The 12,826-nt window shown below is 44.3% G+C and overlaps 2 protein-coding genes across 2 annotated transcripts; one reads left to right on the top strand and one right to left on the bottom strand.

The window, feature by feature from the left end:
- Window positions 1-457: 457 nt before the first annotated feature.
- Window positions 458-3,752, bottom strand: LOC117373075 (uncharacterized). The gene is made up of 6 exons (XM_033968931.1): window positions 3,241-3,752; window positions 2,284-2,422; window positions 2,103-2,211; window positions 1,856-2,027; window positions 1,141-1,282; window positions 458-568 (listed from the first exon to the last, which is right to left on the bottom strand). The coding sequence occupies exons 1-6, from the start codon at window positions 3,750-3,752 to the stop codon at window positions 458-460; spliced, it is 1,185 nt and encodes a 394-aa protein (XP_033824822.1).
- A 1,684-nt stretch (window positions 3,753-5,436) lies between these two features.
- On the top strand, window positions 5,437-12,299 carry LOC117373076 (myosin-11-like). The gene is made up of 6 exons (XM_055222768.1): window positions 5,437-5,970; window positions 6,423-6,647; window positions 8,153-8,311; window positions 9,550-9,618; window positions 9,698-10,774; window positions 12,030-12,299. Exons 1-6 carry the CDS (start codon window positions 5,437-5,439, stop codon window positions 12,297-12,299), a joined length of 2,334 nt encoding a protein of 777 aa, XP_055078743.1.
- Window positions 12,300-12,826: the final 527 nt, after the last annotated feature.

Genomic DNA, 12,826 nt, shown 5'->3' on the forward strand with positions numbered 1-12,826 from the left:
AACTATTAAATTTACATGACTTTAAATACTATTTATTATTTTGACTGTTGTATGTACAGTAAGATTATACAGCGACATGTTGTAAGAAAAGACAAATAAAGCCACTTTTCAGTAAAAACTATTCCTTTCTACATATGAACAGCATCAGGGCAATAAGTTATATCAAATAGTGATCTAAATATTTCATACTATTAAACTATTAAACTAAAATATGGAAAAACATGGAAACCTTTAAACTTGAAACTGCACACGTGTTCAACAAACAGAATTATTATCAGAAAATTCATTCACAGGGACAGTTAAAGAAAGATAACATTTAAAAACAGAGAAACAGTGCCCCCTTGTGACCACCCTGTTCAAGAAACAGACCAGAGAAGAAGTCCACGTCCTGACGATGGAGTGAAGGTAAAAAACATACGATTATGAAATACCTGAGTTCATAAATAAAGCAGCAGGATTAAGGCTCCACTGTCATACAAATGTTCTGTGTTTCCTGGAGGATCAGAGCGTTCACTGAGGACGGGTCCAGCATCAGTCCATCTTTATCTGTGAAAGTCTTCTGAAAGTCCTGTGTGAAGCAGGAGCACATGTGAGCACATGTGTGTGTTTAAATGTGTGTGTGTGCCTGTGTGTGTATATGTTTCTGTGTGTGTGTTTCTGTGTGTGTGTTTCTGTGTGTGTGCCTGTGTGTGCGTGCCCATGTGTGTGCCTGTGGGGGTGTGCCTGTGTGTGCGTGCCTGTGTGTGCGTGCCTGTGTGTGTGTGCCTGTGTGCGTGCCTGTGTGTGTTTCAGACACACTTCTCTCAGCGCGTCTCCATAGATCTTGCTGATGTACCTGTGTGTTTGTGTGTATATTTCTGTGTGTATGTTTCTGTGTGTGTGTTTCTGTGTGTGTGTTTCTGTGTGCGTGCCTGTGTGTGTGTGCCTGTGTGCGTGCCTGTGTGTGTGTGCCTGTGTGTGCGTGCCCGTGTGTGTTTCAGACACACCTCTCTCAGCGCGCCTCCATAGATCTTGTTGATGTACCTGTGGGTTTGTGTGTATGTTTCTGTGTGTGTGTTTCTGTGTGCGTGCCCGTGTGTGTTTCTGTGTGCGTGCCTGTGTGTGTGCCTGTGTGCGTGCCTGTGTGTGTTTCAGACACACCTCTCTCAACGCCTCTCCATAGATCTTGCTGATGTACCGGACGTAGGCGGTGGTCCACTGTAGAGTTGTGACTTTGTCGGTGTGTGTGTGACAGAACGGCACGAGTGTGTTCAGCTCGTCACAACAAACACGGATCCTCCTCCTGAAAGTCAGAGTGTGTTTTATTCAGAGGAAACTATTTCAACTTTCAGCTCTGATACCAACACTTTAGTTTAGAGTCTCTGCCAACGGGACAGAGAATCACAGAGTCTGAACTGTCACAAAAATATCACACATTTACAACATGACACTGGGATAATCACATTACACTGGATATTTCAGTTTTATCTCTACATTTAAGAGACAAACATTTCTTAACATCAGTATTTCTTTGTTAAACCACTACCTGCACACACTGTTCATAAAATACACACATTAAATCACAAAACTACAGTATATCCATTGGACTTTTTAGCGCGTGGGATATCGGCCTTAAATCTCCAGCAGAGGGCGATATTTTTGTTTTGGTTGATTTTTTTTAACGCTTCAGCTTTGAGCAAAAAATAAATACACAAAATTCATAAGAAAAGTTAAGAAATTGATTCGAATTGTTTCTGCTGAACAAAATAATCTCTACATTTACACTTTAACAAATAACAGGTACTTTAATACTTTTACTTCAGTAGATTTTTCCATGTGATACGTTTATGTTCACGCCGCTCTGACATAAACTCACCTGCGCTCTCGCTCTTTGCTGTTGTGTCTTTCTTTGCGGAGGCTCCGGGGGACAACTCCACTCTCCCGTTTCCTCCCTCCGCTCCCAGTGTCTCCAGGAGAATCGGACGTGTCTTTGGTTGCTGTGGATTTCGCGCACTGAACGCTTTTAGGCGCCGGGGAGGTTTTTTTATCTACAAACGAGATCGAAAGTGGATGAGAAAAGCTCTAAAAAGTTCAACAACAAATCTTAAAAACCTGTTTCACACCGTTTAATAATGGAGAGTTGGGTTTTACAATGTGGTTTCTGGCTTGGACTCTTTCTGGGCAGAGATTCAGAGGAAGTCCCTTGGGAATGATCAAGCTTTGGTGCATGACCTGCAATTTAACATTTCAATATGTGTTTTACTGGTGTTAAAATGAGGCTAAAGGACAATCAAAGCCACTTACTGCTCCACAAATGTTGTTTACAGGGTTAAATAGTCCTATGAGCGAGCCGGTTCTCGTGTCGCACCTGATCCACCTCTGACGAATGGGGTGAGCACCTGCATCTTGTGTCTCTGGAGGCTGCTGGACCACCGTCAGAAAGCTGAAAGACAATATATATTTAATTTAAAGGTTTATAAAATGTGTTTATAAGGGACGACTTGATACACTGACTCGATATCTCACTTGTTTGTTGAACTTTTGGGAACTTTTAACACAAGAGCTCATGATTGTCTACGTCTGCACCATGTTCTAAATTCTCATGCGAATTGTGTTTAAGTGTCATAAAGGTAAAATTGTTTTGTTTTCCAGTTGTTTCATGGCCTGGTATTGTGTCTCAAGGCTCTTTGGGTCAGTGAAATCGATGTCAGTTGCCAGGTAAGTCCAATTAAAGGAAAAACTACTTAAGAAGAACGTTCCACATTATTAAACATAACGCCATTTTCAAGCAATATGGGAAAGAAAATGCATCTCTCTTGTGCCAAATAGCGTGAAACAGTTGAATACCTCGGGCGAGATGTGAAAATCTTAGATATTTAACAAAAACTTAAACGTGATCATCGCACTTTTAAGAGATTTGTAGCCGATTCAGTGCACGCGTACAGATTCGTGCAGATAAAGGCACAATGAGGAAGGTTTCTGCTAAACAAACGCATCGGATTAAGAGAGCAGCTGCTAAAATGCCATTACAAAGCTGCAAACGGGTATTTGAAGCAGCTGGTGCCTCTGGAGTCGCGCGAACATCAAGGTGTAGGATCCTCCAGGGGCAGACCGGTCTTATGTCATACTGTGCATCAATTCAGACTAAGTAATGACGTCTCCAGGGAGCCAAACTGGTGGTGCATCCTCCTCCAGAAAACGTACACAGTGCACCTTTATGGGGAAAAAACACAAACACAACGTGACATTATTATTACTCACTCGCTAAGGACGGAAGACTGAAGATCTTGTTGTCCCAAAGCTCCTGTGACGGCGCTGAATCTCTTCTCCAAACAGACTCTTGCAGCGGAGGAGCCTTTGGTTAGAGACGTGACGGAGCAGGTGCCCGGCGGAGCAGCGGTCGTGTCCCCTCCTTTGATTTTGGCCAACACATAACCAGGTACCTCTCCGTAAGTGGGCGTCTTCTCCACAGGTAAAACGTGTCCGTCGTGTCCGTCAGATGCGGTGGACAGGTCTATGGCTTGTACAGTTGATAGCGGAGATATTATTGTGTTTTTATCCATGTTTGTGTTCTGGTTTGTGTGGATGTCCGGGTTTTGTCTCTGGGTGTCTATGTGTGTTTGGATGATGTGCTGGAGGTGGGTGTAGTCGCATTCGGACATGTCTGTTAGACCCAGTATCTGTCCCTGGTCCGGAGACAAACACGCACTTTGGTCCAGACTGACGTGTTCTTGTGCAGACTCGTGCAGGCCGCCATGTTTACAGTCCGACATCTTCACCGTGAGCCACTGCAAAGGGACATTTACAGTTAGAATCGTGCGTTTAGTCATTAATCAGGCTGTCGAAAGTATAAATAAAAGGTAAATAAAGAAGTGAAGATCATGTCTAAAAACTGACAAATGAGAGGAGGAGAGAGGGAGAGGAGAAAAGAGGAGGACAGGGAGGAGGGAGGGAGAAGAGCAGGGGTGGAGAATGATTTTTAATACAAGATTTCGTGATTGTCGCTGTCTCAAAACTGAACAATAGAGAGGAGGAGAGAGGAGAGCAGAGGAAGAGGAGGAGAAGAGAGAGGGAGACTGCTGGAGGGAGGTGGAGAGAAGGAGGCGAGAGAGGGGAGAAGAAGAGAGAGGGAGACTGCTGGAGGGAGGTGGAGAGAAGGAGGCGAGAGAGAGGAGAAGAAGAGAGAGGGAGACTGCTGGAGGGAGGTGGAGAGAAGGAGGCGAGAGAGGGGAGAGGAGTAGAGAGGGAGTAGAGAGAGGGAAGAGGAGAGAGAAAGAGGGGAGGAGAGAGAGGAAGAGGAGAGGAGGGGAGAGGAGAGATAGAGGAGGGGAGAAGAGAGAGAAAGAGGAGAGGAGCAAGAGAGGCAGAGGAGAGAGAAAGAGGAGAAGAGGTGAAAAAGAGGGGAGGGGGGGAGAAAAAGAGGAAAGATGAGAGGAGACAGAGAAAGAGGAGAAAAAAGAGGGGAGGAGGAGACAGAGAAAGAGGAGAGGAGGAGAGGATACAGAGAGAGGAGAGGAGAAAAGGAGAGATGAAGTAGAGAGGGGGAAGAGCAGAGGTGGAGAAAAACTTTTAATCCGAGATCTCATGGACATGTAAAATTGGACAGACTGTTAATAGAATAATAATGAATAATGTTGTTAATCATTAATCAGACTGTTCAAAGTATAAAAAGCCAATAAAGAAGCGACGATCATGAAAAAGACGAAAACAGTCTGAAAAGTAAAGTTAAAAACTGTTAGCTCTTAGCCGTTAGCCGTTAGCTGCTAGCATGTACTTTAGCCACAGACTGAGTTTAACAGTTCAAAGTTACTTAATACAGTGTCGTATGGATTATTAATAAACACAAACATACTTAAATCATTGTAAGTTTTTGTAAAGTTAAAGTGAATATTGTGGTTGATTAATAAAAGTTGGACAAACCTTCAGTTTCTTCTTCCGCTGAAACAAACTGACGGACGTAAAGTTACGTAAAACAAGGTGAGATTTGAGCCTTTGTGATGAACTCTTTTCTTACCTTTGTCACATTTTAAATGTAATTTAAATGATAATTAAACGCAGTTATTTATAAAGTGCATTTAGGTTTACAGTGTGATTCTGGCTGTGGCCACACGGGGGCAGCACACGCTGTGAAACCGCGGCTCTTGAACCTTAACGTCTAAAAACACTCAAAACAATCAAAACACTCAAAATACGCTCAAATCGTTCTGTAATGAATAGAAATAGAAGTCAGTGTGAGTGTGCACCTTTAAGCTCTGTGTGTAGCGCCTGATGTCACAGACTGAAGTGTTTTTCTGTGTTTTTGGAGGAGGCGACAGACGCGCGTCACTGCGCGCACTGAGAGCGCGCTCCAGACTTTTGGACCAGTCTGAGTTTGGCGTCAGATGCAGCAGAGACAGAATGAGCTGTGGCATCGCTTCAGACTCAAACTAAAGCTCATTTATTCTGACTTTAAGAGAGATGAACAGAGAAGGAGAGAAGAGGAGCACAACCACCAAACCACAGAAGACTCAGCTGCCTGGCATTCACAAAAAGAAGAATGACAGAGGTGTGTGCGGGTCTGTGAAGGAGGTCAGCTCTATGGCTCCTCAGGGGAAACGCGAGGGGAAAGTGTCCCCCACGACCCCGGCCACAGAGAGTCCACGGGGCCCCGGAGCGCACAGGAAACTCTCAGACGCGAGTAACACTTCAGAGGAGCTGAGTAACACTTCAGAGGAGCTGAGTAACACTTCAGAGGAGCTAAGTAAAGACTCTGGTTGTCTCTCTGCGAAACTGTCCTCCTCTGACAGCGACACAGAGTTAAGCTGGATCGACGGCAGAGCTTATGAGAGCCCAGACAGTGAGGGGAAAGAGGAGAAGGACAGAGGACTGGAGGCTCCAGGGCCCGGGCTGTGTCGCTCCTCTGGGGTTTACATGGAGCTGATCATGAGGGACACCACAGAGGACCTGCACAGAGAGGTGGAGGAGCTCAGATCAGAGAATGAATACCTCAAAGTAAGTTTATTAAATTTCACATAACTCAGTTTGCCAAATAGAATCATGGTGATCTGATTTACATGTATCTGTGTGTGTTTGTGTTTGACCTGAAAAATACAAACATGAAAAAAACAGGACTTTATTAAATTTTAGTTTAATTAAATCTATGTATTTTGTGTTAGAACGTTACACTCGTTATTCTAGCCTAAGTTGGACCAGTCATGTTCCTAAATTCTGTTTTAGAGAAAGTAAAACATTTTCTTAGTTTGTTTAAAGTTTTTGGTTTTGTTTGGGGACTCGGTGGTGCAGTGGTTAAGCCCTTTCACCTTACTACAAGAAGGTTCTACGTACTTCCACGAAACTACCAAACGCACACTTTAATCCACTGGCTCCTGACCCAGATCTCGTCCCGTACTTGTCCTTTGAACAGTGGGTCAAACGCAGAAGCTCATTTGTCCTTTTCGTTTCAGGACGAACTGGAGGAGCTGCGATGTGAGATGTTAGAAATCCGAGACTTGTTTCAGGAAGAAGAGGTTTACCAAATACAGCAGTTACGACTTCAACTGGAACAGGCCAACAAGACCTGCCGCATCCTGCAGTACCGCCTCCGGAAGGCAGAGCGGCGCAGTATCCGAGTGGCACAGACGGGACAAGTGGACGGAGAACTGGTCCGATCCCTGGAGCACGATATTAAGGTGAGTCAGAGTTCATTAATGAGTTATTCACTATAAACGTCAAAGGAGCAGTGGTAAAAAGTACAGCGTTATCTGCGTACATGTGACTTTTTGAGGGTTTTTTGCTAATTCTAAAGATATAATATATTGATTTGAATTGTTTATTACTACTGTAAATTTTGGACTATAAGCCGCGACTTTTTTCCCCCACGCTCTGAACCCTGCGGCCGATACAACAGTGCGGCTTATTTATAGAATTTTACTGGATAACGGCCACCGGGGGGCGCTCTCTATCTGTAAACGTAAAAGTGAGACAGACGTGGGGAAAGATTGTGCTCTGAAGAATTCACTAGTTTTGATTTTGAACGGTCATTTTGCGAAAAACACACGAAGAAATGGATATGATGCAGTTTTTAAGGTAAAGAAGGAAATAGAGCCACTGCACGTAAGTTTGACAAACAAAGAAGGAAATAGAGCCACTGCACGTGAGTTTGACAAACAAAGAAGGAAATAGAGCCACTGCACGTGAGCTCGGCATCAATGAATCCAACTCGGTCGATGTAAAAAGACGACAAAAGGAAATAAAAGCAGACGGCCCGTGTTGGTACAGCTTTATTTTCTAAACCTGCAGGTGTGTTCATCCCGTGTTGATGTCGTGTCGGTGCCAATTTTCAGGCACAGTTTTTTAAAAAGTGTGTCCGTGTACCGTCTTTCTGTGTAAATATCTCACGTTACAATATGAAAACCTGCGGCTTATATTCAGGTGTGACTTATATACGTACAAAATTGATTTTCTTTTCAAATTTAGCTGGTGCGGCGTATATTCAGGTGCGCTTTATAGTCCCAAATTTACGGTATGTGTGTATGTTAACAGTCCCCTTGGGTAACCTGCGCTAACCAAATCGCCAAACCGCTTGATCGTGCTGTGGAAAGTGTGTGTGTGGGGTCCATTCTTGTGACACTGGTATGAATCATATTGTTAACACGCACAAAATACTACGGCATTCTTTGTGAAAGCCCCGTAGCCTTCTGGGAAACTACTTTGAAACACATTTGAACTCTCATTCCAGCAGCCAACATCAAAGTGTAACGTTATGTCTCATGTAGTAAACTCTACGGTGATTGGCCGGCGCGTTCAAACGGAGCCGTATAACCTATTGACGCACGTCTTTTCACTGTGTGGTAAAGCGCCGCCTGCTGTGAACCTCAAGCCGCGAGAAATTCATTAGCTCCAAATGTGTTCGTCATGTGCAGTGTTTATATTTGTGCCATGCTAAAGTGTAATTACGTGGTTAGATGTTGTGCATGAGATCTGAAAGCGTGGAAATCTTACTCAGAACCATGTCAGGTCAGTCCACATGCTTCTGCGGTCACAACTGAACAACTTTCCAGTAAATTCCCATGAGTTTTGCCCACGTTTCACCATCTCCAACTCTCTCCTGGATCGGATGTGTCACTGTTTATGTTCAAACTCTGGACGTGTTTCACAGTGTGGCTCGTGACTGTTCCGCTGTTTTTGCATCTAGGTCGCGAAAAGCGTTTCCCTCCGACTGTATAATGAGCTGGAAGCAGTGCAGAAGAGGAATCTGCAGCTGGAGTGGGAGAACGAGGCTCTCCGTGAGAAAACACAGGAGCTGGAGGTGGCCAAGCAAGTCCTGCAGGCGGAAGCTGAGAAGGCAAAAGAGGTAACGCCCACTGCTTATCTGAACTAAGACCTCGGGTAATTAGCTTAACCAGGCACCAACAGCTCATTTTGAGGTGAAGTGTAAAGGCAAAGCGAGTTTATCTGCACGATCGGTCCACGAAGTAATTCAAAGTGTTTTACAGAATAAGAAATACATTAAAACCACAATACAACAAACCAAAACATAAATAATCATCATAAAATTAATATTAAAGGAGAAAAGTGCAGAATAAAACCCTTTCAGTCACATGCACAGCTAAACAGAACCATTTGGAGCCTGGATTTTTAAACATTGTCAAAGCAGAGGCCTGTCTCACATCTTCAGGAACAAAAACACGCAAACACTTTTTACAATATTGTCCAGTAAGACTAGACTATCTGTTACTATCAAAGTGGTTAGTATCTTAATCTTAACAGTAAACTGAGCCAGTGCCAAGCCCCGCGCTGATGTAGAGTGTGTGGACTCGTTGTCAGCACACGCCATAACTCTGCATCCCTGTGAGCGACTCCCAGCTGCACCCACAGTCCAGTTGTCTGAAGCCTGAGGTCATGTGACACTTGAGCCTGGGCGGGGAGCGATACGAGGGGGTCAGCTGCTGCTCGGGCTGGGCGCTGGTATGTGGATGTCTTAGTCTCCGGGCACAGCTGAGGGTTAAAGCAAAGAGTTAGACCAATGGCTGTGGGCCAAGAGATTACAAAAATAGACCTTTGAATTCTCCATTTCTGCTTTTATTAAGCCAGCCTAAATCAGGATCAGGGTATAATAGCGTTCATTGCGGCCTGGCATACTGACCTACAAATATCAATAAGACTCTCTCTGGAGCTCGGAGGGAATGCGCCTGACCTGTTCTTCATACTTTTCATTAAAGACACAGCACAGTACAGTCTAGTCATCAGACGTCTGCCCCAACATGGAAATCCACTTACATTAACCTAATCTAGGAGCACAAACATGAGTGTGTTTCGTGTCTAAGGTGAAAACACGCATCTTAAGGATCATAACGTTCCGCAGTTTAGCTCCAGTTGCTTCTCTTTTTACATTATTAACACTGAAGTATCCTGTTGGGTCTGAATGTGAGACAAAACCAGAGACAGAAGCTCACATTCCTTTCATTCTCAGACTTTAAAACGCTGCCATCGTCACTCAAACTGTGACTAACACTTTTATTAGAGTTTTAGACTGTTGGAGATGATGTTTTATTTCATTTGTGGATCTGAAGACGCTTTGTTTCCTCTTAGAGCTCTGTGAGGAAGAAGAGCGTCAGATCCTCCTCTGGTAAAGCTGAGAAGAGGCTGTCTCAGATCGAGGTATAACATTTGTACATATCTGTTAGAAGTATAAGTGTAAGTGACAGTCATTGATTCATTGAAGGTCTTTGTTTTGAAGGATGACAGCGCTGATCTCCGGTGCCAGCTCCACTTCGCCAAGGAGGAATTATCTCTCATGTGCAAGAAGCTCACAAAGTTGGTATCGGACAGCGAGGGCATGCAGGAAGAGCTGAACAAGTACCGCGCGGCTTACGGCGGGATTCACAACGCCCAGCTGCCTGAAGGCCAACAGAACTCCGCCCGCGCCCGAGAAGCAGAGGTCAAAAGCCACTTGAAGCTGGTGGAAGAGGAAGCCACACTTTTGAGTCGTCGAATTGTTGAGCTGGAAGTGGAAAATCGAGGTTTGAGAGCGGAAATGAGCGATCTGAGAGAGAAGACGGGAACGGGAATAGAGGATCAAGAGAACACGCCAGTCGAGCAGGAGCGAGAGGGACAGACGCAAAAGGCAAGAGAACAAGGAGGTACGGAGACGGCGCTGATTTCGGAAGGCCCTGGCTGTGACGTCACCAGAGAGGGTCCCGTGGGCGGCGAATGGGACCCGTCCGACAATCACGAAAGCAGCAGTGACGCAAAACAAGACAACCGTTTGAATCTAACGTCGCAGAAAGACTACGACACAATGCTGGCGCTCCGAGACCACTGTTGCATTCTGAGCTCGGCTATTCAACTTTTGATGATGCCCCCGAAAAATGGCCACTGCTCGTCTCCCTCGTGCACACACGCTCCGATGTTAGAAAACAAGCTGAAGAAAACAAGTTGCTTTTTCCCAGAGCCTTTGAATGAGGCGTTGGAGCTGTTTCAGACCATGCTCCTAGCTTTCATCGGGAGGGTGGAGGCGCTGCTGGTGCTGGGGGGAGATTTGGACCAAGGAGCAGCCCACACTGAGGTCCATGTTTGGCAGCCGTGCACGTTCTCTTTCCCATCTGGAGACAGCGCAGGCGAAATTCAAAAGTCACCAAGTAAACAAGAGTGTGTGGAGGATCTGCGCACGACGGAGGTGAAAGAGAGAGACAGACAGAGCAAACAAGTTGCCTTAATGCAGACGGATTCTGCGCACCGCTGCAGGGATCCAAAAATGCAACAATGCCTGCAGATCCTGGGGCTGCTGCATCAGTGGTGCCAAGGAGAAAATGAGGTAGTCAAATTTGATTAAGGGCTGAGAAATTAATTAGGCCTGTCATGATAATTACTATATCAGCTAAAAAATATGATTCGCCAAAACACCCTTTAGATTCACCAAAACGCCCTTTAGATTCACCAAAACACTCTTTAGATTCACCAAAACACCCTTTAGATTCACCAAAACACTCTTTAGATGCACCAAAACGCCCTTTAGTTTCACCAAAACACCCTTTAGATTCACCAAAACACTCTTTAGATTCTCCAAAACACTCTTTAGATTCTCCAAAACACTCTTTAGATTCACCAAAACGCCCTTTAGTTTCACCAAAACACCCTTTAGATTCACCAAAACACTCTTTAGATTCTCCAAAACACTCTTTAGATTCACCAAAACACCCTTTAGATTCACCAAAACACCCTTTAGATTCACCAAAACACCCTTTAGATTCTCCAAAACACTCTTTAGATTCACCAAAGCGCCCTTTAGATTCACCAAAGCGCCCTTTAGATTCTCCAAAACACCCTTTAGATTCTCCAAAACACTCTTTAGATTCACCAAAACGCCCTTTTGATTCACCAAAACACCCTTTAGATTCACCAAAACACCCTTTAGATTCACCAAAACACCCTTTAGATTCTCCAAAACACCCTTTAGATTCTCCAAAACACTCTTTAGATTCACCAAAACACCCTTTAGATTCACCAAAACACCCTTTAGATTCTCCAAAACACCCTTTAGATTCACCAAAACACCCTTTTGATTCACCAAAACACCCTTTTGATTCACCAAAACACCCTTTAGATTCACCAAAACACTCTTTAGATTCACCAAAACACTCTTTAGATTCACCAAAATAACCTTTAGATTCACCAAAATACCCTTTAGATTCACCAAAACGCCCTTTAGATTCACCAAAACACTCTTTAGATTCACCAAAACACCCTTTAGATTCACCAAAACACTCTTTAGATTCACCAAAACACCCTTTAGATTCACCAAAACACTCTTTAGATTCACCAAAACACCCTTTAGATTCACCAAAACACTTTAGATTCACCAAAACACTCTTTAGATTCACCAAAACGCCCTTTAGATTCACCAAAACACCCTTTAGATTCACTAAAACACCCTTTAGATTCACCAAAACACTCTTTAGATTAATCAAAACGCCCTTTAGATTAACCAAAACGCCCTTTAGCTTCTTGGTTTTCATTATACAAACATTTTTCAGTGTTTGGTGTTGACACGTTGATCTGTTTTAAAGCAGAGCTCGGGCCAGGCCGGGTCAGATCTGGCTGGCCTGTTGCGGGACGTGGCGGCGCAGCTCCTGGACGAGCCGATCAGATTTGACAGAGAGTCCAGAGCCGCGCGGGCCAAGGCGGCCGAGGTAAGTGTGCTGTTTACACTAACGGCATGTGCCCCCCCTCCCCTGCTGCTGTCGCCCGGGCAACAGAGAGCGAGCCAAGGCGCTCCCACCGCTGATCGCAGCCCTGGCGTCGTGAAAGCACTCGACACAGTATTTAGGCTAATCCACTGAAGAAGCTGCGGCCAAAACGACTGGCACGTTTCTGTCTGCAGCAGCAAATAACAAACTGACTTTCTGCGTTAGAGAAAGGTTTTTGGGTTTTTTTGCATAAACATTATGTATTTGTGCTGATATGAGTCGACCTATTTATTCTGGTTGTTTTGATTCTCAAGCTCAGAATTTCCAATCAGAAAATCGAATAATCTCCTCACTTTGAGTTGCCAGATCCTATAAAAATCACTTTGCAATAAATCCAAAATGGCTGTCTATGTGATATTGTGTCCTCAGTATAATGTGACGGCTCACAGCATTCAGTGTAGTTTTGACTGTTTTAGTTACCAATTTGAGTGAAATAAATTATATGGGGTTGGCAGTAGCTCAGTTGGTAGAGCGTCCCCAACTGAGTCACCAAAACATCCTTTAGATTCACCAAAACACACTTTAGATTCACCAAAACACTCTTTTGATTCACCAAAATACCCATTAGATTCACCAAAACACACTTTAGATTCACCAAAACACCCTTTAGATTCACCAAA

The sequence above is a fragment of the Periophthalmus magnuspinnatus genome, chromosome 7 (genome assembly GCF_009829125.3).
Source record: "Periophthalmus magnuspinnatus isolate fPerMag1 chromosome 7, fPerMag1.2.pri, whole genome shotgun sequence".
NCBI lineage: Eukaryota > Metazoa > Chordata > Actinopteri > Gobiiformes > Gobiidae > Periophthalmus > Periophthalmus magnuspinnatus.

Coding starts and splice junctions, on each gene's coding strand:
- LOC117373075 (XM_033968931.1), bottom strand. CDS start 3,752: ATGTCGGACTGTAAACATGGCGGCCTGCACGAGTCTGCACAAGAACAC. Junction 2,212..2,283: donor TAAACAACATTTGTGGAGCA/GTAAGTGGCTTT, acceptor GTTAAATTGCAG/GTCATGCACCAAAGCTTGAT. Junction 2,028..2,102: donor CAACTCTCCATTATTAAACG/GTGTGAAACAGG, acceptor TCTCGTTTGTAG/ATAAAAAAACCTCCCCGGCG.
- LOC117373076 (XM_055222768.1), top strand. CDS start 5,437: ATGAACAGAGAAGGAGAGAAGAGGAGCACAACCACCAAACCACAGAAG. Junction 5,971..6,422: donor CAGAGAATGAATACCTCAAA/GTAAGTTTATTA, acceptor TTTTCGTTTCAG/GACGAACTGGAGGAGCTGCG. Junction 9,619..9,697: donor AGAGGCTGTCTCAGATCGAG/GTATAACATTTG, acceptor TTTGTTTTGAAG/GATGACAGCGCTGATCTCCG.